The sequence below is a fragment of the Montipora foliosa genome, chromosome 11, assembly GCF_036669935.1.
Source record: "Montipora foliosa isolate CH-2021 chromosome 11, ASM3666993v2, whole genome shotgun sequence".
Lineage (NCBI taxonomy): Eukaryota > Metazoa > Cnidaria > Anthozoa > Scleractinia > Acroporidae > Montipora > Montipora foliosa.
In genome coordinates, this window is record NC_090879.1 from 23940010 (window position 1) to 23965852 (window position 25843).

Consider the following 25843-nt stretch of genomic DNA (forward strand, 5'->3'; position numbering starts at 1 on the left):
GCTTGTCATCAATAGCCGTCACTGCAGGGCTCTCACGGCGTATCAGCATTGGTGGAAGCGACAGCCAGCGGTTCATACGAGGATCATAACACTCCACTGAATTATGATCCTCGTCATAATCACTACCACCAGCCACAAAAATCTTGTTCTTAATTACTGCTGCACCAAAGTACCTCCGTCTGTAACACATAGAAATGCAGGCACCCCAGCGGTCGAGTCGTGGGTCATATCTTTCGACTGTGGGCAGTATGGAGACACCGTCGTCACCCCCAATCGCATAAATTGCGCCATCTAGGGTCACCATGGCAAGACCCTCGCGCGTTGTACTCATAGGCTTCATGTGAGTCCACGTGTCTCTGAAAATTAAGAGGAATGTTGATTTAACAAAAGGGTTTGTTGATCATTAAATTTTTCAGAACTGCTAGTAATAAGAAGCACACTTGGTGGGGTTTTGCCAACAACAACCACAGAGTTGAATTACAAAGATTAGAAGAGTTGGTAATGAAGCCAGAAATGACTGTCTCCCAGTTGGCTTGATAGCTCAACTGATAGAGTACTGCAATAGTGTGGCAGAATTCATGGATCCTGTTTAAGCATGACTTCTTTAGGCTATCCTTTGGATGTTGCTGATTACATAATGTTCAATCTTGATATTAAACAACAGAGTTAATAATGTCGGTGTTCATGTCATTCTTCAGTTGGGGTTTATCGTAACCACAGAATAAGAGGCACTCTGTGAAATGCAATGCCTTTATGGTCCTTTATTTTTAGACACAAGCTCCAAGTCTTGGTTAGTATCAGGTACAAGTCACTCTGTACCATTGGTAGGACCTCACAGGATTGGTAAAAAAAAAATTTGAACATAACCAAAACAACACAGGTGCAGCCTATGAAAATCCATTAAAATTACATGTTTTAAAGAAAAGCAGACCAATAGACAGTTACTGACATCTGTCAGGGGCCACGGAGAGGGAGGGTTGATCCCAGAGAGAGAGGGAGAGAAGGCCCCCTTTCTCCCCCACTTTTGTTTTCTCATAAACCCCTCCCTCCTGGCCCTACACTTCCATGGTCCATACTAAAACCAACCCCCCTCCCCTTAAACATACTCTGTGGTCCCTGCTGTTTGCAATATAAAAAAAAAGACTTTGCTATTTACCTGACTGGGTCGTAGCGTTCCAAACTGTTGTATTCAGAACGTGAAAAGTCACTTCCACCTGATGCATAAAGCCAGCCGTCCAATTCCACCAATCCAAAGGCATGCCTTCCACAAGCCATCGGTTGAACGTAGGTCCATTTGTCAGTATTGGGGTTGTAGCATTCAACAGAGCTCAGAGCAACATCACCATCACACCCTACCACAAAAAATTAAATAATTTAATATTCACAGATTAGTAATTATCACTGTGGAAATGGATGTACGTTTGACTGGTAAATCAGGATTTAGATCTTTAAAATATACAGATCTTCAGATTTCTAATGGAACACAATTTTCTCACAGAATTCATGGCATTGATAATTTCCTTTTTGAACATTCCTGTTTATAACCCAGGATATGCAACTGGAGACAATACATGAAGACAACAAGTTAAATTTTGTTTTTTTTTTCCCTTGGTATCATCCTTCTTTATTTGTCCTTTCTGCTACACCACCATATCAAAAAAAAAATGGTTACTGTTCACGTCACACGCCTCCAGTCCTTTGTCGTCTTATTGGCTAAACCCATACTACCATCTTCGTATCTCCTCCATTTTGAAGTTATACTTTCATGGCAACACAAAAAGTAAGTGATATTCAAGGAGCAAATTGTCAATTGTCGTTTTGGAAACATGTCGTTCTTGTAGACTCTGGGATGCTTGGGAAAAACTGAATGGCTACTTTTAATGATAAAAACCTTTTCCCTTTTGATTACTACTATATTGTTTGTCAGCTTTTTTACCTCGAGCAGCTATGACCTGCAACGTCTTACCTCCACCTGCATAAATGTGTCCGCTATAAACTGCGACACCCACACCATCACGATGCTTGTTCATCGGTGCCACCTCATCCCACTCATTGGACTCACAGTTGAACCGTCTCACGTTGCTAAACACGCTGTTATGTATCTCACCGCCAACAATGTAGACCATTGTGCTGCTTGCTTTACATCTTGCATGTGTGACGAATGACACAGTATCCCTCCTCTCGGGTAGCAAGTGATAATTCTTTGCCTCACTGATAAGCCTCATACAAGTGTCATTATTTTCCACCAACTTGTCATTTTCAATACAGTCAACTAGGCCAGAAAGAAATTTGTGAAAATTACTGTAGCTTTCTTTTTCTTTTGTTACTTTGATTGGCTGACTGATTGATTGATTTATCATCAAGCATCAAGGAATGACTTACAATAAATAAATTCTCAACTTTCCCACCAGGTGTTAGTCTCCTTGAAGTGGATAAACATTCCTCTTTAGTAAGTCTTAGCTGAGCTTTTAATGGAGGGGGCATAGTTTTTGACTGCTTATTAAATCCGTTGACATCTAAAACGCCCTTCATATTTCATATATCTTTCTTTACCCTCGGATTTTAGAGTAGCTTGGTGTAGCTAATATCTCCGAGCATTTACCCTCCCAACCATCATACACCACAGAAGACGGACCACAACACCGGGAACTAAATGCCCTACTCTTTACGACAAGTGTGTGGGTTCTTTTACGTCCCACAGGATTATGAACATTGAAGGGTTGTGAGACGGGGCCTATGGTTTATCGTCCTTATCCGAGAAGACTAGAGAGTCTAACCATTTGCAGATGTAATTACAAAGGCAGCACTTTCTCCTCAGTTATTTAAAGACCCAGAGTGTTGGTCCGGCCGGAGTTGAACTCACGACCTCCCGCATGACAGCCTGGTGCTCAACCAACTGAGCCACCGGTGCGCGGTAGGACACTCCCAGTTGACGAGAAAAAAATAGACAGGGGTCAATGGGTTTCTAAGTACGGAAAGAAACAAACCTGAAAAAATATTAGCAACTACCGGTAAATATATGTTGCTTACATTTTTTAGGTGGTCTTCATGAAAAATGCCCATCAAGTGACACATGGATGTATACAAAACATGGACCCCGGGGTCCATGGATCACCCCTGTGGACCCAGTCCATGGACTACCCCGGTGGACCACCCCTCATTTTGGGGTCACCTCGCAGCTCTTACAAGGTCTCACCTGATTGGAGACCACCCTTGAGGTTTAACAAAAGAACAAATAACAGAAACAATGGACCCTAGGCCTAAAACAAAAGGGCCATTGTTTCTGTTACCCTAGGCCTAAAACAAAAGGGCCATTGTTTCTGTTATTTGTTCTTTTGTTAAACCTCAAGGGTGGTCTCCAATCAGGTGAGACCTTGTAGGAGCTGCGAGGCTACCGTCATTTTGTAAAGTTACAAGCATAAAAACCTTTAGACAAAGGAGAGAAGTGATCCTCACAGTTATCTGGCCAATTGAAACAACTGTCTCTTAGAGTAACCTGAAAAATTCAGGTGGCTCCACAACTTCATTGCATGGGTCTCTCTTGTAACCGGTTACAAGAGATTGCGATTTATTTTTGGATTGAATTTCCCATAAGTGAGACTCCGGCAGGAGTCCCATGACCAATCATCACAAGAAACTGACTTGACATCATAGCATCACCGAACCAGAACTGCCTTTGTTTTTTAGGAAAAGGTAGTCTAAAAATAGATCAGTCTGTAAAAATGCCATGACATAGGCTGAGTACAGAAGTTGTTTGCTCCTAGTCATGGACTCCTGCTTAATTAAATAATTATTGTCCAGATAAATGCGAAGATCACTTCTCTCTTTCATCTTAAGATTTTTCTGTTTGTAAAAGGTGTGGAGTTTACAATCTGAGGGGTGGTCCATAGGGGTAGTCCACGGACCCCTTCCATTACGGGGTCCATGGACCTGGTCCATTACCGGATCTATGGACCACATCCACGGGGGTGGTCCATGGACCGAGGGACGGGTTCATGTCTTGTATACGTCCGTGACACATTACATAAGCTCTGCGTTTTTGACCAAATCTAGAAAAAAAATTAATTTTTAAAACGATTTCAGTTTCTAGTTTCTTTCAACTCGAAAACCTTCGACACCTTTCCTGTCGGAAACGCTTAAACTTGTGCTTGTTTTAATCAAGGCAAACTATCGATTCGGATATTGCAGTGAAATCAATTAAATTCGTTCTGATTCATTTGGTAGTAAAAAATTTCTCTTCATTCAAGCTATTTTTAGCAACAGTACGTCTGGAGCTTGCTATAATAGCCAAGTTTCATTTTCCACATTTCGCATCGTACAAGCTTGTAAAAGAAAAATAATCCTTGAAGTCTAAAATTTGAGTCAAATGGCTTCTCTGCTAAATAGACTAAGAAGTTTCAAGTACAAACATAAATCAACTGGTAAACGTGAAAAAGAAACATGCTTTCAAGAACAGGTGGAGGGAAACAATTACCAACAAAGGTAAATAAATTCATTTTTTTAACAACCCTAACCCTAACCTTCCAACTATTTAAGTCGCGGTGTACGTTCTTAACTCTCTAAAACCTACCTAAAATTTTAGGCGGCAATAAAGGAAGTCTAACGTCTTTGAGAAACTCGGGCAAGTGCTTTTTCCTCGGAGATTCATCTTGAGAAATCCACTGAACAACGGCATCAAAAACTTCTTTTTCGCTTGCAACGTTAAGGAAGTCACTTTTTAAAATTGAAGATAACTGTTCAAAAGGCGCGGATAGGAACTCCTCACACCTGATGACCTCCAAGAAGTGTTTTTCAGCATAACACTGAGCTGCAGTTTTAAGCTCAGCGAATCCATGATGGTCCGCGAAATCCCCAATTCCCAAACAATTCGAGGGGTGAAGTTGGTTCTTAAGAAATCCACAACACGATTCGATGACTGTATTAAATTGTAGCAAATTCGCCACGGACAAAAGGCTTTGGACGTTTCTCTCCGTGATCTTGATGCTGGAAGTGTAGCAAAAATCGACTAAAAGCTCAACTGCCACGCAATCGATCCCTTTGAGAGAAATCCTCTCTTGCACACTCTCACACAAGTCTGTGGTAAACATTGCATAGAAGTAAGCACTGTTCGCCGCTAAAACTACGCGATGCGCCTTGACTTCTCGCTCATCTACAATCAGAACTACATCGCATAGTTCCTTTTTCATATAGAGCTTCTTAAGTGTTTCCAAAACATGGCAGGGGTGAAAAGAGTCCTTATAATTGAGGACTTCCAGTGCGATTTCCCCTTCTCTTTCAGTCGCCATTTCAATCTTTGTTTATCAATATCCGTCCCACAATGCACTGGATGATGCGGATGGCTGCACCTCACGCTCCCAGGGAAAACCCAGTGAAAGCCACCCGAAAATTTTGAAAATCCCTCTGTATTTGTAAGTTGATGGTCGAGTGAAGCAAACGATAATATCGAAACAAGAGACAAATGCACGCTTAACATGTCACGCGTGGATCATTGGGCAGAATAATAGTTCAAATTCCGACCCCTTGCAACTACTTATGCTAAAAGCTTCTAGTAGTATACCACACAAGTGAACATTCTGATTGGCTAGCTAGGTGGTACTATTCAACCTCTGAGAGAAACAAAATGCTTCCCGTCTCGCTTTGGTTACCGAAATAAATATCCACCACTATTCACAATCCACCTTGGTGAATATCATTTATTGTGAATTATTACATACCCCTATTATGGCAAAGCATCAAATTTTATATTGTCACTTTATTAAGAGCAACATACTCCTTGCTACATTCTCTTCTGAGAAGATCTTCATTCCTCTTTTTCCAAGAAATAAGAGAAAAATTCCCAAAGCAGTCTTCTCCTTTACCTGACCTCAAACCAGGATCTGTCTAATCAACTCAAGATGGAAACATCAAAAATCATACTGAATAGATACAGTTTAAAAAAAAAAACTAATTCACCAGGAGTTATTTTGATGACAAGTTAGCTAGTTACAATGAGTCAATCTTTATTGAAATCCACATCTGCCTGATAAATCTACTTGTTACACATAAATCTTACAAAAATATCGACAGAATTTGAGAATTATAAAATTTACGGTTTAACCCCCTTCTGCAAGCAAATAATATGATTTCTCATCAAGAAACTGATGAATGCAAAAACGTATGTTAGGAAAAACTGATCTCCAATTATTTGCCTCATAATGGCAATTTTTCCTTGACTTCCAGCAAAGAAAAAACCCCTTAAACAAGGCGATGACAGCTAGTTGTTGTTGTAGACATCTCGGCACTCCGCACTCAGCAACTTGCAGGTGTTATGTATTATAATACTAGCTCTTCTCCAATGTAAGCTTGGCAATTGTTATCCCTAAAAAATCTCAAGGATGCCACTATCCATTCTGTTAAAAAGATAATCCTGGTCAAAATTTGCTGATACTTTTGTAAATTCCTAGCAGTGTATGTTTTGTGACATAGTGGTGTGCAAGGAAGTCATTCCAAATGAAAGCTTTTAACAACCGGGGCAAGATCATTACAAGAAATTTACATTTTAATTCCTTATCCAAATAAAATTATTATTATTAACTCACTGACATGCAAGAAAAAAACTCTCCTTCAGAGATATAAACCGATTACTCAATGAGAAATGCTTCACATAGTAAATCTTGCACTTGTCCTTAACAGACTTCCAATTACATGTCTTCTCTTAGTCAAAAGCACTTGTACCAGGAGTGCAAATTATCCACCAACAAAAACATAACATTAAAATGGATGAAAAACAATCCCCTTGGTACTCAAACTTGACATTCTAAATAATATGAATTCCTCTAAATAAAAACACGCCACATTTTGCAATATTCAAAATAATAATTAGTGCACTATTGAATCTAAGTTCCATTACTGTGGCTTTTGACACATAAAAATGGGTTTTAAGTTGGACTTTCAGTTGTTGAAGTTTGACAGCTTTTAATCAATTCACATGTACATAGAACCAACTAAGGAATGCAATAGCATTATTAGAGACAAAGGCAACTTTGTCATTCACTGGGAAAAAATAATCCACCACAATCGAATGCCTTTTCTGGGTAAAAGGTATTTCACGAGGTTACAGACACGCCTTCGTTCATGTCATTCTAGCTTCTACTAACAACATTTACTTCCCAATATGAACAGAACTTCCATGCAATTTACCAAATAAATAGCTCCGCTAAATTAATTGGTTGTCTGTTAACTGCAATAATTTTTGCAATAGTTAAAGATGTTACTACAGCTACTGACAAAGTAAAAGTTTCATGTGTCACTGTACTTCTCTTGAAGCCTGATTCTTCTCATTAACACTGTCAGGCATTATTTTAAAAAAATTCTAAAATGCTTTTCAAATAATACTCATTTGTGATAATTCACTAAGAAGTTCTAGAAAATAAAGTATCTAGCATAATACATACTGTACTTTTCTAAAGATACGCTGATGCAAAAATAGTTGGCTCGAGGGTACTTCTCTATTGTGGCAACATTGAAGCTTGTTCTCTGTGGAGAAAATAATGCTTGCTTAACAATGCAGAATTTATTTAATAAATTGAATATGTTGTCTCAGACATAAATTACCGTAAAGACTCGCACATAAGCCGCACTCGCAGATAAGCCGCACCCCGAGTTTAGCAACTCAAATTTTGGAAAAAAAGTTTTTCATGAAAAAAACTCGAAAGAAATCCAAAGTCGAGACCATGAAGTGTTCTGTCTTCATCCAAGGCAAACTCACCAACAATGGATCGAAAAATACTTTAAAGTCTTATCCGTAATTTTAGCTCTTTAGTAGAATAAACATCATGTCCACCACTTATGACATATGATTGATATTATTCTGGTATTTGTTCACAGGTATTTCTCCATTCAAGGCAGTTTTTCCATCGAATTTTGCGCGTAAATTTGTTGTTTGCACTGTGCGAAGCTGTGTAACCAGGCATAATACCAGACGATGGAAGACTGGACACCGAAATTCACAGCACCTTTCCCAAATGGTCTTGCAGATGAGCCGCACCTACGATTTTGATCGCAAATTTTTGGAAAAAGGTGCGGCTTATCTACGAGTCTTTACGGTACTTTATGCATGTGCAAATTCATATTAATTTTTTTATCCAGCACAGAATTATACAAATCACTTACAAAAAGTTCTACTTATTTTCTTTTTATCACTCACCAGAAACTTATGGGTCCAATTTCTTGTAATTAGGCTCTGTCGATACAAAATAGTCTTCTAATAGAGACTGAAGATAATCAAAGGTTGGCCTTTCATACTCATTCTTCTTCCAGCATTCAAGCATAATGCCATACAATGCATCAGGGGTGTTTGCAGGCTGCGGCATTCGGTACCCTCGCTCAACTTGTGCGAGGGTTTCAGCATTAGTCATACCAGGGTACGGAGTTCGGCCATGTGTCACCAATTCAACTAGTAAAATTCCAAAAGACCACACATCAGATTTGATGGTGAATTTTTGGTAAAGTGCAGCTTCCGGAGCAGTCCATTTAATTGGAAATTTGGCTCCTTGGTGTGCATTGTACTCATCATCCTCAATCAACCTTGCCAGCCCAAAATCTGCCACTTTGCAGATATTTCCTTCTCCTACTAAGATATTTCTTGCAGCTAAATCACGGTGGATGTAATTCATCCGTTCTAAGTAGGCCATTCCAGCGGCAACTTGTGCCCCCATGTCAATCAACTCTGGCAATTTCAGATACTTGCCATCTCCTTTCAAATACTCAAGCAGGCTTCCGTGCTTCATAAGCTCTGTGACAATGTATATTGGCTCTTCATTGGTGCAAACTGCATAAAGCTATTAAAAAATCACAAATAAGACCTTTGAATACAATGGCAGTCAGAAGTCTAGAAATTCATGGGTAAATAGCTGGGATTCCTCAAGAGACAATGAAGGAGTTGTCTTTGATAGAAAACAAAGTTAGTTTATTTCATTTAGGATAGTTCATCATGCAATCTATCACTGAAAGATGGTAAGCACTTTAGCCTCCACTCTCGGCCAGTACTTTGTCTTACCAATCAAAAATGTTGTAGTTAACCAAAACAGATGCGGTGGTAACTAAGTGCCAAACTGGTAATATTTGGCCCTGGAAGCTGCGTTCTAACCAATATGGTTTTGGTCTTTTAAAGAAGGTTAAATTGACCTGCAATAGTTGTTCTTTCTTGTTAACCGCACGGCCATGGACCGAGCGCGGTTCTTGCTCTGCACGTTGTTTACTGGTATTTTTTTTGATTTGCCGGTCAGTGGGACTTCCAATCACGCAACTTATGATGTTTATTTGCCAAAAGCTGTTAAAATGTTAATGTACTTAAAATTTTATGAATATTCCACTCTTTATTTAGAACAAAATATATTTCCTTTTTGTGTTACTGAAGCCCTTGATTCAAAGCGAGTATTGAATACATAAAAAGCCATTACATCATCCATGGAATGTGTCGACATTGCAACTTTCATTGGTAGGGAAATAACTACCATACTAAAGATAGCCGTGGATAACGTATTATGTGACTCGTGTGACTACTTTGCTAGCCCTTTATAATTACTCCTGTAAAAAAAACAATTAAATTTAATCGTGACTTTTAAAAAGGAAAGCTGTAAGTTGTGAATAGTGTTATTATCGCATTGTTGATACCCATCCATATCCCGCAGAAAGTTTCAGATTAATTAAGACCATTACATCATCAGAGATTTCTCAATGACTATTACTGATGGTGCAATCAGAGATTTCACAATGGCTATAAGTGATGGTGCAATAAGATTGCGTGTAGTTGTCATTGTGCTACAGATTGATCAGACGATTTTGTGTCTACAGTAATCAATAAATCATCAAGGACTCCTTTGGAATGTACACTATGTTGCGACTGTAGTGGTAAGGAAATAGATAAATTTCCAAAGTGCGGTTATAAGATCTAAAAGATCTTGTTTTCTATGCAGCAAACCCTAAGTTACACATGAAAACCAGGAACTTTAAATGGCGATAACCCTTTGTGCCCTCTATGATCTTCAAGAACAAGACTGGAGGTACACGTAACACAGGAGTGAATTCAAATATAAGGGCCCATTCCATGAGCGACATATTACAGACAAGCTATATCACGCATGACCAGTACCCACGAGACTGAAATGAACATCCGAATTCCTCTTTGGAGCGTCTGAGATTTGAATGGAATCTTGAAGATTTTTCCAAAAGTTGGTACAAAAAATGTGCAATAACTGAACAATGTAATTCAGCAAATGCTTGAAATAGTGTTCACTTTTCAAAAGCCATTCCTTGTACAAGAAAACGAAGTTCATAGCTCACTATTTGCAATACATCAAGGAAATATTTATGGGAAATTCAGAATCTTGAGAGCAAAGTTCAAAACTGGCACGCAGATTTGATTTCAAAACTACTGGTCACTTGTGACTGTAAACATATGAACAAGCGAACATCTACTGATGTGCACTGTACAAGTAATCAGTTTTCAATAAAATAATAACAATGTCCACTGACTTTGCATTGATGCTTGTGCCTGTGTTTGCATGGTGCTCATAAAAAAGCCCTACGGTAAGTCACTTCTCACATACCTGTATGAGGTTTTGGTGCCTTAACTTCTTCATTATAGCTGCTTCAGCCAAAAATGCTTGTGGTGACATTGTTCCAGGTTTCAGGGTTTTTACAGCAACTGGTGTTGTGCCATTCCAAAGTCCTGCCCACACTTCACCAAACTGACCAGCTCCAAGCTTGTTTTGCAGCCTTATTGACTCGCGAGAGATTTCCCAAGCGTCCTTAGTGTTGTAGGAAAGGCCTAATGTGACTGGCTTTTCAGCACGGCATGGACAAACAAGCCGGCAACAAAGACCATCTGCATCCTGGCTGTAATGATCAACTAGCTCGGTCAGGCTAACAAAAGGAGCTCTTGTCGTGATATAGAATCCTCCATTGTCCAACTTACGAATTCGATAGTGTCTGACACTCTCTCCATCTCTTATAGAAAGCGAATAATTGCCTGGCATAGTCTCAGAATCCCGAATAAGGTATGTACCAGAGGGGTTTCCAGGTAACAGGAGCTTCTTTTCAGCATCGGCTCGTTTGATCTTACCAAAGAACCAGCTGTAAAAACAGGTTTTATGTCAAACACTTAAATGTTTGCAGCAAAAAAATAATGCACCAGTGGTCCTTTCTTATCCTTTGATGAGTATTACATGTTAAGACTCAAATGAGTGAAAAAGTGCATTATTGTCTTGTTTTAGATAAAACAAACTCAATTATGCTACTATCAGCACTTACAGTAAAGGGTCAAACCAAAGGAACATTTTAAAGGCACATTTCATGCAGTCAACAGTCAGAATCTACTTTCGGCTGAATCACTCCCACAAAGATAAAACATACACAACACAACAGAGACCAAACCAAATCCTGTACCAGCCTGGATTTTTTTAGACACCTCCACAACTTTTTATGTTGTTCAAGTAATTGTGAATACCATTTTGCTTTGAAGATCATTTTATATTATTTTAATATATTGATTTTATTTATCTTTCATCATAAGGACCCATCAATTGCCTTAATGTTATGTACAATATCATTTTTACAAGCATTTCACTTTTGCTGAAAATCAAACAAAAGCTTTAACAGCGACAGGCAATTTGGTATTATTTTACGTGCAGGTGACTGAACAATGGAGAAAACCTACAAAAACACTGAGTGCCCCAATGTCTAAATGATCACAATTTGCATATATTATTCCGTACAAAGATAATTTTGATGTCATGTCAGAGCTGCCACCAATAAGGCACCTGCTTACACAATTAAATCTAGCTGCAAAAGCTCCAGGTGTCAACCATAAGTTTTCTTTTTTCCAGCCTTTCAAGAATGCCCAAAATTTTATAGACAGTAAATGTCAATTTGACAATCAATGTCTTCATCTACACCTGTGGGCCAAGATAAAAGACTAAGTCTATTAACTGCACAAAGAACAAGGATGAGGTGCTTACCAACAAAGCATTCACAGCTCTGGTCATTTCCCAAGTTTTTTTAGGTCTTTTCACAAATATATAATAATTATTATGTTGAAATGTATGTTTTAAATTTCCCAAACACTAACTTCATTTTATTACTCTTAGGAGGCATTGGCTATGTAAGGGACCTAGTTTCCTATTTCATTGTCCTCCATGTGAATGTCATCGCACAAAATGTCGTAAATAAACTTTAGTACAAAAGCTCATAACAATTTGAAAGGGAAAGAGGACAATATAATTCTTAATCTAAGAGCCAAAGCTTAACCTGAGTTGAGCAATTGGAAAAGTTTGCGCTCAATCTAAAATAGGTTTTCAAGATTTTAGAGCTTCATTAACATCTCCAACAAGCCACTTCCGCAAAAGATGAAGCGCAAAACTTCTCGCTACCGATTTACATAACTAAATAATTAGATCGGCAGAAGAGTGGATGTCCCGGAAGTGAAACAAATTTTCAAGCAAGCAATAAATTGGAAGACAGAGAAAATAAATTAAGTAAAGCTATAACTCTCTGATTCAACAAAAACATTGGTCATAAAACGAAATTTCAACCTAGAAAGAACTATTAGATGCAAATAGTTAGGAATTTGGACACCGATTCCGGACCAAATATACTTGCAATAATATAAACAACTAAATGAAGAGCCTAACAACTTGCAAAAGGCTTTTAAAATACGGTCAGACTTTACAGAATCTAACTTGGAATTTTAAATGTTTACGCCGGTGACCATTCATTGCAAAAGATTTTCTCGCGTCCGGTATGTGAGCTTGCCTTGACGTATAAAGGTTGTTCAGTGCATGAACTATACCCAAGTCAGATCACATAATAAAACCATTCTACTTACTCTTGGGCGTTAACACTCAGTTCGGGTGCTACGTAATTGCTTGGGATATAGCCTTCCTGGTAGGTAGTCAAGGATTTGGCCAGCCACCAGTCCGAGTCCGTGTTGTCTATGATTTGAAGTCGCTCGCCCTTCCTGAAGGTCAAGTCCTCGTTGGTCCGCGCATCATAATCATACAGAGCCACAAACACCATGATCCCTTTCGATTGAGGCATCATTGAATGGGCAGCCATGATGGAGGTAGGCTTGTTGACGTTCATTCCGTCCATGGGACTTGGAGCAGGCTTAGGATCCATTTGTTGATGATTCGCTTGCCCATCTGGCCTCTTGGGTTCGTTGTTGCGCTCAACGTACTTGTCTTTACTCGGCTTTCCACAACAGCAACCCATGGTTGCTCTGCAATTTGGAAAACTTAAACTAACTCTTTCCCGTTTCGTCGGCTGCAAAAACGAGGATTTGTGGCATAAATGTTGAAAAGGAAGCGCTGAAGTGAGCCTCTTCGCCTCAGTTGAGAGGAGAAGAAACCGAAGGTGAACGCGCAAAGTGAGTCTGGGAGGGGAACTAGTCGCCAGTCTTTTCTCATACGAAATAAACTGGGAGAGGCAAAGACCGGATTAGGACACAGGCAACCCAGTCAAAAGTGGCAAAGGAACTTACGCCCACAGTAAGAGTACAACCGATATCTACAGGTCGTCCAGATTGCCAAATTCTCGTCATCACAGACTCATCCACTGTTCAGTATATTTATAGGCTCCTGGTTTAAATCCTTTCTCACTCTCTTGGTCGGTTCCGTCTCATGCTTTGACAGAAAAACATGTGAGGCCGGCGTCTTTTAACTCTTGATCTCCGCGACAATCGGTCCTTTGCAGTATTCCTTACTTCACTCTCATTCAAAATACTCGGCAACATGCTGCAAGAGGTTTATTTTCTTCCTCCCTCTACTTTACAGACTCATAAACCAGAGAACTAACGAAGATGTGTCTTGATCAGTTTCTTACGCTTGAGTAATGAGAGACAATACGCTGAAAGAAGACGTAGTTAAGCGACATTCCCTGTTTATAAACAATTCTTTTGATATTTAAATTTTGCCAATCACGGAACAAAAGAATCTTTGTTTCGACAGCCAATAGATCTCTGGCTGTCACATTAATGGCAAAAAATGACGTAACGGTGAATACCCCTATTCAGCATGAGGAAGTAGTTAACTTACGATGCATAATTCTTTTAGTTTGATATGTTAATAAGCGCAATCGTATAGAAAATCTTTGGCAACAATATCGCCAGAGCAGTGGTACATTTGACAGGAATGCCACTGCTAACATTTCCTGCTGACGGATCTGCTAGACTTGCTGTGAGCTTCCTAGATGCTATCGAAAGGTCGAAGCCGAAGGCTCTTCCTTACCAGGGTCAAGTCACATAGCCCTGTTCCGTCAATTAGAGCAACAAACCATTATCTAAGATTCAAAAAGGTAAACGCTGGAAAACGTAGATTAGAAGAATCCAAACGTGTAGGACTGAACGTCTTGTAAATTCCAGCTTTGCTCAATAGACCAATTTCGACATATTAAAACTCAGTCCAAAACAAAAGGCATTATCTCGAGGCTCTGGGGAATATTATACCTGCCAACTCTCACGCCTTAGGCGTGAGTCTCACGCCTGCGGGTTAAAAACTTCTATCTCACGCTGGCTCACGCTTGCGGGCCAATTTCTCACGCCTGATTGAAAAATGTGAGTTGTTGCCGTCTTGCTTGACACAATTTCCAAAAATATGTTAACTCAGACCCATGTAAGGAACGAAAACCATGTGTAAAATGAATAAATGACAACTACCTTCCTCGCGATCTCTGATTTTTGAACTGAAAAGCACTGGGAGCGAGCTCGCGTTTATACGTCTTCGAAAGACTTCGGACGTCTTCGGAAGACTTCGGACTTTTTCGGAAGACTTTGGACGTCTTCGGAAATCTTCGGAAATGTTCGTGTCGTCTTCAAAAATCCCAGCACTCCCAGGATAAAAATCTTACGCCTATATCTCAGAAAAAGTTGGCAGGTATAGAATATACTCATACAATAGGCCATTTCCGAGTTCATGTCTGCCTCTTCTTCAAAGCGAGTCCAAGTGCGAAGTTTCTGTGATGGTGATTAGTTCTACTTTACATATGAATAAAAACTAATTTTCATAAGAAAAACTTCGCACTTAGACTCGCTTTGAAAAGGAGGCAGACATGAACTCGGAAATGGTCTATTCCTTACATGTATTCCCCAGAGCCTCGAGATGATGTCTTTTGTTCAGGACTGAATTTTGATAAATCGAAACTGGTCTATTGAGCGTAGAATAGACCGAATGCATAAATGGCCGCCATAAAAATATTCTTTTGTCTTTGTGGTTATTAGAAATGTTGCTTTAGAACGAAGCTAGTTGGTCTGATTACCACATAAACAAAAGAACAATTTATTGGTCGCCATTTATGTATTCGGTCTATGCCATAAGTGATTATCTTTAATGGTCAAGAATAAGTTCTTTTTATGTGACACACCGATCTCAGTCTTTTGGTGATCACCTTTCCACACGCTTGCCGTGGGAGAACAGTTTTGCTGTTTCCAACCCAGCTTACCATATTTTTTGCTGTGGACCTGCCACTTAAGGGGGTGCATAAAACACCCGCCTGGTATGTTGACTATTGCATAGTATTGTAATTTATAATATTGTATTGTATTTTACTATATAAAATAATTAGGATAGTACACGCACTCTCAGTGGAAGATGATCAATATTCAACTTCTTTGCAAAAATCGTCGTTTTCCTTGCTTAACCTCTCTATCGGCATTTTACACAATTAGTTATCAGCCTTTGGATTGGGGACGGCCACTTGTGCAGACTCGAGCTTAACTTCTCACTGCAAGTGAGATGAAGTTCATCCCAAATGCAGGAGGGATTGCCTGTGGCACATCAAACAGCGAAGGACTGGTGAGGGCTAAAGCGAGTGCGCAATCCCGGAACTGAGCTAAAAGAGCTGAAGGCGAGCTTGATCTCGAACGCTCGGCGATCGTAGCAAGACATTTTCGTTACCCTGAGCTCTACTGTCGGTTTCTTGTCGATCATGGGAAACTGTCTGGCCAAACCTCCTCGTGAAAATGGAAACACCAGTGTTCAAAAGGAGCAACCTATGGAAGACTCCACGCGTAGCTTGAAAGAGGTTCATACCGAAATCAGCAATCCTCCCCGAGGAGCACCCCACCAGCAAAACAGATACGTTCCTGAACCACCGCCGAGTTCGCAAGCTCCGGAAAGTCCAACTAACGTCAAATCGTTATACGTCGCTCTTTACGATTATGATGCCCGAACCCATGAAGATCTTAGCTTCACAAAGGGCGAAATTCTCGAAGTAAACAACGAGGATTTAGGCAACGACTGGTGGAGGGCTCGTTCTCGAAACAGTGGCAAGGAGGGATTCGTTCCGAGCAATTACTTAGCACTTCAACAAACATTGGAAGCTGAAGAGTAAGTAGATTAATTCTTTTCTTCTAGTTGGTGTAAATGGTAACTGACTTTTCCTAAAGCACTGGTTTTTAGAGCAGTGATAATTAATCGTGCCGTTTGCTTTTAAAATTGATTTTGCAAGGCGTTAATTACTAGCTTTGTCAGGTGTGGAATTTGTTGGAGGTTGTACACAGAATCGATTGTTAACCCCCCTTTTAAAAGTGATACTGCAATTTTTGCGATTAAGCACCATTTTAGTGTTTTTGGCAAGCGCACAACGAAAGAGCAGAAACTTGCCAAAAGTTTAATAATGAAACTCCGTTGGCTAATTTTACAATTAAGTTTTTTGTGGGGGTTTGATACCCGGAAACTGGGTAAGTAACTACATTCTTAACCTTGCAGGAATTTAAATCCTTTATGAATTCTTTTAAGCTATGGGTTTTAGGAACATGACAAACAGTATAAGCAACTCACTCCAGACTAAGCATTTCTGCGTGGTATGATTTTTATTTTGCATTTTAAAAGTTTAACATAAAGTTGGCTCAGACATGTTTTTATTTCCTTAAACATCACTCATTCTGAAGTTAGGACATGATCCCAGAAAATCAAATGTTGTTAGTCCAGTTAGTTTTTTCTGGCAATTTTCAATGTGTGTAAGTAATTCAAATGTCACCATTGCTTTTTTTCATATTTTCATGGTTTCCCTTAATTTCCTTTGCCAAACATATTTTAATGTCAGTCAATAATTTACGGAGCAAATCATTTCTTTGTCATCTCAGCCAATCAGGCATTTGAATTTTTTGTTTGTTCTTCTTGGCTTCAAGTCAAAGGGTCACTTTCTGAGACCCAACAGATATGGGGCTACATGATCAACTCCGGATAAATTTGAAACGAGAAAGAGTGCAAAATAACAGTAGTAGATTGGGGAAGCTCGTCATTCTTTTACTTGTTTAATTTTTTTTCATTTGTCAAAGTTGGCATACAGGTAAATCAAAATTTCTACTAACAGGGTAGTTATAACCCTCGTACATTCAATTGGTTTAGAATGGTTAAAAATCTAACTTATAAGAGGTAACTTGTTAGCTAGTTACAGCCTGACGCTGACCTCTCAAGATAAATCCAGCTAGTATTCAGAGCAGAATTTGACCCAGATGCCGCAACCATTGCATCAGGTGACCTCCTCTACCAGTGCTTGAAATTAAAAAAAAAATCCAGGTTGTCCCCGTTTCAAAGCCAGGCAACTAAACCCGTAAATTGGGTTGCCCTGATAAATGCTTGGTTGCACATTAGGAAAGCCCCTACCATTAAAAGCGTGCCATGTTGAGATGCAATCACATGTATTGGAGTTTGAGTATCCCATAGTTCCAAGTGTGCACCTGTGGTTTCTTTGTGGAAGTCTGGGTTTACGTTTTAGCATTTTCAAAATGGAGTCTTTGATCCCCATCGCCAGCTACGTGCGAATTTTCCCATCTGACGATTTTTTGAAAAAGCCACAGATATTCAAAACATGGGAAATGCTCAACTGCAGCAAATTAATTATTGTTAACTTTACACTACTATCAGACATTGCCAACAGAAAAGTGTCGAGTGAGTCGGGTGCTTCTTATGTAATACATTCTCTATTTTTGACGGGGCTGTCCGTTGTTTTTTCCTCGGGCAACCAACCTTTTCGTTTTACCAAAAACTAGTTGCCCCGATAAACTTTCTGGCCGTCTGGGACAACCGGTCGACCACTAATTTTGAGCACTGTCCTCCATCTTCAGATCTTAGATATAATGACCTTTATTTATTAAGTGTCAACTGTATTTAGTGCTGGGCACTGTTCAATCAAATCAACTCATATCAAATCGTGGGTTGGCGTCGAGGAGAGGAGAATTTTTGAGTACTCAGAGAAAAAAACCTGTCAGAGCAGAGAAGAGAGGGAACAAACTCAACCAAGTGAAATGCCAAGTCTGGGAATTGAATCTGGGCCACATTGATTGGAGGCAAGTGCTCTCACCTCCATGCCATCCTTGCTCCCAATGAACCAACAACTCCCAGTTTTTATGACAACATTTTTGTTCCTCTCCCATCTGTTCCATAGAAAAGTCAAATAATTTTGTTCTTCAAAATTAACCACAGTTTTCAAACTATTCCTTTTTACAGTTGGTACTTCGGTGATATCAAGCGACCTGAAGCCGAGAAAGTGCTTAAGACTCCACCAAATGAGCATGGAGCATTCCTTATTAGAGACAGTGACAAAGGAGGGTATGCCTTGTCAATGCGAGATGGTGATATGGTCAAACATTACAAAATCCGCTCTTCTGAAAGTGGAACCTACTTCATAGCCCACAACAATCAACTTTCCTCGCTTTCAGAGTTAGTTCAGCATTATTCTACCAATGCTGATGGCCTATGCGATTGCCTTAAAACTCCTTGCGTTAAGGTATGAATATGTAGAGCTTGGAAATTCGTAAGTCAGAATGTCATGTTGAAATTCATTTTTAACTTTATGTGCAACACTGAAGAGGGAAAAATGATGTTAGTTTTATCATTATCCTTTGTTTGATTTTTGATCTCTGTTTTAAAGGAAATTAATTAACTTTATTTAAGTCTCTAGTCGTTCTAGCGCTGGAGCACTAATTGGGAACACTGTAAATTGAAATTAATAATTATAAACACAATCAAGTCAAATTTTGGTTTTTTTTTCAGAAATCAGTACCATTTCATCAGTGAGGACTGTACTAAAGCTACTATTATAATTATTAGTTTACTATGCTTTTCATTGGTGTAATATAATTAATGTTATGGTACATAGTAACAGTGGCTTCAATAAGCACTGACACCTCAGTGGTGAAAAGCATCCTGCTACTTCAATGCTCGAGAGAAGGTGGCTACTTTTTTTCCTAAATTGAAAAAAAATCAAGATAAATAAAATCATTATTTTGGATAATGACAGCATGAAGTACTCTAATAAAGATCATCAATAATGTGCTTTTGAAATATCGCATTTGGGGCTTTCTTAAAAACGGCATGTCCACAGACACAGGCCCCTTGTTGATAGTCAGTTACTCTACCCAAACCAGACGCCAACTTCACATTTCATTCAAACCCCAGGCTGGTAATGATAATAATAATGATGATGATGATGATGATGATGATGATGATGATGATAATAAGTATGTATCAGAGAGAAAGAGAAAGAAAAAAAGGTGGACAAATATCAGGATGTTAAATGGGAATTGAAGAGAATTTGGAGCTGCAGTGAAGTGAAAGTGATTCCCATAGTAATAGGGGCTTTGGGTGCAATCTCAAAGAATTTCAAATAAGAAAAAATTTGAAAAAAATTTGACGTTAGATGCACTTTAATTATTATTATCATTATCATTATCGTTATCGTTGTTGTTGTCGTTGTTGTTATCGTTATCATTATTATTATTATTATTTTATCCTGGTAATGACCAATTTTGTTTCCTCCCTTTTTTAAGGTTGAGAAACCACAGACTGTTGGGTTATCACATGACACTGTCGATGCCTGGGAAATAGAGCGAAGCACACTCAGGCTAATTAGGCGTCTTGGCCATGGCAACTTTGGAGAAGTTTGGGAAGGAACATGGAATGACACAACACCCGTGGCAATAAAGACATTGAAGCCCGACACAATGAACCCCACCGCATTTCTGGAAGAGGCAGAGCTTATGAAAAAGCTGATCCATCCCAAACTGGTCCAGCTTTATGCAGTTTGTTCCAAAGAGGAGCCAATTTATATTGTCACAGAATTAATGCCAAAAGGAAGTTTATTGGACTACCTGCGTGGTGACGAAGGGCGTCGACTGAAGATGGAACTGTTGATTGACATGGCTTCCCAAATTGCCGGAGGAATGGCTTTTCTAGAGAAGCATAACTATGTCCATAGAGATTTAGCCGCAAGAAATATCCTAGTGGGTCATAACAACACTGTTAAAGTTGCAGATTTTGGTCTGTCACGTGCTGTTGAAGATTTCTACGAAGCCCATGAAGGAGCAAAGTTCCCAATCAAGTGGACTGCTCCAGAAGCTTGCCTTAAAAACCAGTTTTCCATCAAATCCGATGTATGGTCATTTGGTATCTTGCTGACAGAGCTTGTGACATATGGACGGGTGCCATATGCTGGAATGAACAACAAACAGGTGAGGATATTAAAATATATTAACCCATTGACATCCAAACCAGCCGAAACCAGCCGAAACCGGCCAGACTTAGTATTTTACTCTGTCTAACGCCAGACAATTTTACTTGTCAATGGGGAACCCCTGGGAGTCAATGGGTGAAATAGATTTGATTAAAGGCTGTAATGTTGATGCAGGAGGTGTAGTGCCTATTGACGTGACAAGTCGTTACATTTCACTAAAATCCTACAGACTGGATCTGTACTGTAAGTTATGGCCAGCATTGTTTATTGCCTAGTGCCTAAGATATTATTATATTACATCTCTAGACATTTAAATCAAGGAAGGAATGTTAACATTACTGAAAGCAACTTTTGTCACTGGTGGAATTCACCCTATTTTTCTATCAAAACTCTGTATTTGTTTGTATGATATCCCAAGAAGTGGATACACCAGAACAAGTCCTTAACCTGAGCAGGGTTTTCAATAAGAGCGGGCAGCAGGTGAAATTCGCCAGATATTGCACATGAACTCGCCAGCTACTTTTCCTTAGAAAATTACCCTAAATAACATGAGCAACATAGGCACAGAACATGAGCCAAGGATCGGCACAGTTTTGTTCAGGAATTTAAACAAAAGAGGCACTTGAATTCTTAGTAATTTTGGTGGTGATTTTTTGTTTCCCTGTCCATGTCAAAGGCAGTGGTCCAATTGGTCCTGGCAGCAATCTGGACAGTATGTGGTGTAACTTGCCTGATTTGCTAACTACATTTGAAGTGTGACATTTTTGGTCACGACAGATGAAATGAAATACATTTCACACAGCTGTATAGAATGCGAAGGAGCCTTAAAGGGGCTATATCGTGCTATTTTAGGGTCTGTTCAAAACCCAAAATATGTCTTGCGGGCAACTGAATTTCCAAAAATAATTAGAGTATACATGTAGGTTTTCGCTGGGTATTCCGGTTTCCCCTCTCCTCAAAAACCAACATTTGACTTGATTTGCGTTGATTTGCAGTGTCCCCAATTAGTGCTCCAGCGCTAAATCGACTAGACACTTAAATAAAGTTCCTTTCCTTTCCTTTTTTTTTTCCTCTGAAAATTTCTGCATAATCAATGCATGTTTATGCATAATATGGCCAAAAATTTCCACATAATCTTTAATTTTTTTCCGCATCCTATAAGAAGCCCAGTTATAAATGGTGGCCAGTGCAGGTGTGAAATGTTTATGCTAAATACTGTGGTGTGACATTTTGACAGCAAAGACCAACTGAAAATCTTTCATGCCACTGCAACGGTTTTTTTTTTGTTTCTTATCATTTTTTTTTTTTTTTTTTCGGTTAGGTGGTGGAAGAAGTCGAACGTGGCTATCGGATGCCCAAACCAAACACTTGTCAGGACAAGCTGTATGACATAATGATGGCTTGTTGGCGAACAGAACCTTATGAACGGCCAACATTTGAAACGCTTCAGTGGCAACTGGAGGAATTTTATACAACAGATGGAAAGCAATATAAAGAATTGGCAAATTAATTTTCTGATGGAGGTACTGTTGTAACTTACTGCTCCATGAACACAGTGCATATTATGCATTATGATTTTTTATCGAGTCTATTTCACAAGCTCATGATGATGTACTCTAAGACTGTTGCAATACTAATGTTCGCTAATGCTTAGTTATCTGGGACTGTTGTAAACAAGTCTAAAAATGACAACACTGGTCATCCACTTTATTTTCTACGTTTTATTTTTTTAGTGACAAGGTGTTACATTATTTATGCCTTCAGTTACCAAAAAATCAGCCACTTGAGCACAAATCAAAAACATCCCAAAATGTTAGAAATGGAAAGCGATGGAATCTGTATGAATCTCTTTACCAAAGAATTTCTAAAAGAATATCATAATATTCGATCTGTGAACTAAACAAAAACTCCAATTCATTCTCCGGAGGCAGAATCGATCTTCCCAGCTATGTTCAGAAATTTGACTGATGGAAACCAAAACGCAGTTTGCCACTTGACGCAAAATCACAGTAATATTCTCAACAAAACTGCAAAGCCTAAACCCTTAGCACTCTCCTCCAAAAACATTTTTGCAGCTTTGAATACCTGTGAGCATTAAAGGTCAGAGTATAAAATTATTAAGTGAGAATTTACATGTACAATGATCTGATCACGACTGGCATTCATTGGGAATCTCCTTTGAAATGTTGCATTATTGTTGATTTTTCACTTTGACAAATGATATTAGCTCAAGAAAATTAAGAATAGTTTTTTTTGCTCAATGTAAAAAAATTGTAGTGTACAAAAGTAAGAATTAATTTTTTATATTTTATTGTTTGCTTTTTTTGTTGTTTACATAAATGACTTTGTGCAAACCCTTTCAAAAGGCACCTGAAGGCCCTCATTTTGGTGGTGTGATAGATCACCATAGCAGCCATTTTTTGTCTTAAATTCTTATAATCTCAAAAATAAACATGGCATTTCCCATTTTCCATTGCTACAAAGTGATCAGAAGGATAAGATCAAACTCTCTGCAAAGTAAAACGAGCAGATTCATAGCCCCCTTAAATTTGCCAACATTGCCCAGGTTGCTCTGAATCGGCTTCAGAGAATTTGCTGTAAGTTTACAAGAGTCTAAGTTAATTAATTTAACCTTCAAATCACTTTTCAGCAATACAAGAAGTGGGTTGGGGTTTACCAAATTTATTTGTTTTTGAGATAAAGCATCTGAATAGAAAAATACATTGGGTCTTTTACATAGCTCTCCTGTTGCTTAGGTAACTTATGACATCATGATATTGAGTTCATTTTGTGAAGAAATAATTATTCATGTTTGGCATTAGGACAGTAACAAAGCTGTTTGGAGATACAGTGTTGCAGAGTCAATCCTTTTAAATAGTACAGTCAGATTCTTTAAAGGGGGATTGAGCCACATTAATTAGTTTTTGCAAATTAAATCTTTCACATATCGTAAATGCAAGATGGAAGTGTTCCAAGTATTAGCATAACCCCCATTTAGTGTAACACTCTTATTATATATGTATATCAGTTATTTGCTAGTGATGTCAAACTCAGGCGTTTAAATTCTATTCGGAAATGTAGAAAGGAAATTAAAATGAATTTCAAGAGCAGGATTTTACGTCAGTAGCCGAAAACTGAGTTTGTCATACAGGTCTATAAGTATCACTAGGGTTGAAAACATTATTCACTTTAAGTTTGGAAAATTTAATTGTTGAGCCAATGTTAAAGGTCTCAGATCTGGAACTTGAAGAATTTGCCTTGTCAAGTGCCAGACAGTTTCACTCACCAGTGATGCACAGAGGGGGTGATAGGTTAACAAGAACTTGATCCATTGTGACATACATATGGTCTTATTACATATACATATATACATTATTTTTAGTGACCTTAGAAAGTAAGATAAAAGTCAATTTAAAGCAGTGGCTAGCTTGCATAATATATAAATACAACTAATTTTGCTTTAGTAGTCTTTATCACCAAGGTTAATAGACCACAGGGCCAATTTTGTGTTAAAAAAAACCTGTTTTTAAAAAGGGGTACTGTCATAGTGTTTGTTACAATTTCTGATTAAAATTTCATAAAATTTACCACTTCCAAATCACTTTCTTCATGATTTCAGGTGAATATAAACCAAAAGTATTGGCCGGAATATGTTTTCATTGACTTAGTGTGATTTACAATGTGGAATTTAACCTTAATTAAACATTAATCCAATGGTTTTAACTTGAGACATTCTTTTCTGGCAAAAAACAGGTTTATAAAAGAGTCTGTGTGTTGAAATATACCTTTATAGGAATCAGCTTTGTGCTTATTTTATAGCTGTTATCAACTGAAAACCATTCTATGAATTTGCACTCTTGCTCAAAATGGCCTGACATTGCCCCTTTAAAGATGAACTTGAAGTTCAGATGTTAGTTTTCCTGTAAATAGGGGGGTAACAAAGATTTTAAAATATTTTGATGTTCAATTAAAACCAGGGTAACATCATTCCAAAGCCATTTTTAGTGAAGTTGATCATTTGAAGAATTTCAGTGCTAGTTTAATACTGGATCCAGTTCAAACGTCGATTAACACTAAACTGCAATTAAATACCATTAAAGCAGCCTTCTCAAAACCGGCCGGCTCAATGAGCCACCTCCTCAGAAAGTTTGACCGTCTCCTTCCAGTCAGAAAATGTCTTATTTTGATTACGACAGGTGAGACAGAAAAAAAAACAGACAACACAATTTTAGCTGTAAAGTCAAGTCACTGGAGATGATATTTTAAGGCTTGGAAAAATGCTTGTTTGACGTACAAATTCGCTTCCGCAATATTTTTTTGCGTGGTGCATGTGAAATGTTTATTCAACTAACATTCCAGTATTTCTTATCAGACACCATGCAAGTGTCAATTCCATATGTGAAATTTCGTCACTTTAGATCCCCCAGATTTCACTAAATTGCATTGAGTGTCTAAATTTCAAAAATTTCCTACGGAAACATGCCTAGCTTACATGCTTTGGGCACCCGCTTGGTGGTCACCCCAAAACGCAGACTGTGGACTGTGCAGACCAGGGGAAAAATATGGCGTTACCCTCACTATTATTGAGAGCTAACCGTAAACAGGCTAACCTGAATGTTATTTAGGCCTAATTAGGCTAACCAAATGTTATTTAGGCCTAATTCAGGTTAACCAAATTTTCATTTTACAGATGGTCTGCACAGTCTGCAGTCTGCGTTTTTCAGTGGCCCGTGCCTTTGCCACCAAAACCGTCTCCACTTTCCTTATAACCTGCTCCCCAAAAACATTTTGACAAGGCTGTAAAGGGTTGAATTCCAGCAGTTAAAAAGGCCCTAACAATGTAATTTTAGGCTTAAGGAAAACCAAAATATGAATCAAAATTGAATTCTAAAAATCTTGTGGAAACTTTTTGAAACAGTAAATAAACTGCAACGTAAGTTGCCAGTAATCTAATCCGTCTAATTATTCAACAAATGGGCCCTGACTATTTGGTGGAAAATGACAGAGATTTTGGAACACAACATGCATCTATATTGCAACAGTTTTTGGCTGACTTCCTTGTATTAATTATAATTTGTCTTTATTCCTCCATATCAGTTAAAACTTTGTAAACAACCAACATGGAAGATGTAATACCGGTAATTAGTTAAATATTGGGATTAGATTTAAGACTTGATGGTCATAAAAATTAATAACAGTGGTGTACTTAATGGTCATGTTCTGGTGATAAGCTGATTTTGTTATTACTATTACTTTATTTTTTTATATGAGTTTGTAAATAAAAGGAAAAACATTATTTTGCTACATGTCTATTACTCTAAGAAACCATCAGTAAATTAAGCCACTTGTGTTC

The 25843-nt window shown here is 38.5% G+C and overlaps 3 protein-coding genes across 3 annotated transcripts in view; 1 reads left to right on the forward strand and 2 right to left on the reverse strand.

Moving 5' to 3' along the window:
* Window positions 1-5428, reverse strand: part of LOC137976480 (kelch-like protein diablo) — a 6270-nt gene extending 842 nt beyond the window's left edge. The window contains exons 1-4 of the mRNA XM_068823844.1: window positions 4571-5428; window positions 1967-2272; window positions 1157-1352; window positions 1-356 (exon numbers count right to left, since the gene is read on the reverse strand). The exon at window positions 1-356 is cut by the window's left edge and continues 842 nt beyond it. Of these exons, the coding sequence (XP_068679945.1) occupies window positions 1-356; window positions 1157-1352; window positions 1967-2272; window positions 4571-5285 (1573 nt within the window). The 5' untranslated portion in view covers window positions 5286-5428. The remainder of the gene's footprint in view (window positions 357-1156; window positions 1353-1966; window positions 2273-4570) is intronic.
* A 551-nt stretch (window positions 5429-5979) lies between these two features.
* Window positions 5980-13871, reverse strand: LOC137976482 (tyrosine-protein kinase STK-like). The gene is made up of 4 exons (XM_068823845.1): window positions 12866-13871; window positions 10590-11115; window positions 8186-8819; window positions 5980-7515 (listed from the first exon to the last, which is right to left on the reverse strand). Exons 1-3 carry the CDS (start codon window positions 13249-13251, stop codon window positions 8193-8195), a joined length of 1539 nt encoding a protein of 512 aa, XP_068679946.1. The 5' UTR covers window positions 13252-13871; the 3' UTR covers window positions 5980-7515; window positions 8186-8192.
* Window positions 13872-15851: 1980 nt separating this feature from the next.
* LOC137975541 (tyrosine-protein kinase Src42A-like) lies at window positions 15852-25786 on the forward strand. The gene is made up of 4 exons (XM_068822653.1): window positions 15852-16361; window positions 18486-18765; window positions 19808-20488; window positions 21812-25786. The coding sequence occupies exons 1-4, from the start codon at window positions 15961-15963 to the stop codon at window positions 21998-22000; spliced, it is 1551 nt and encodes a 516-aa protein (XP_068678754.1). The 5' UTR covers window positions 15852-15960; the 3' UTR covers window positions 22001-25786.
* Window positions 25787-25843: the final 57 nt, after the last annotated feature.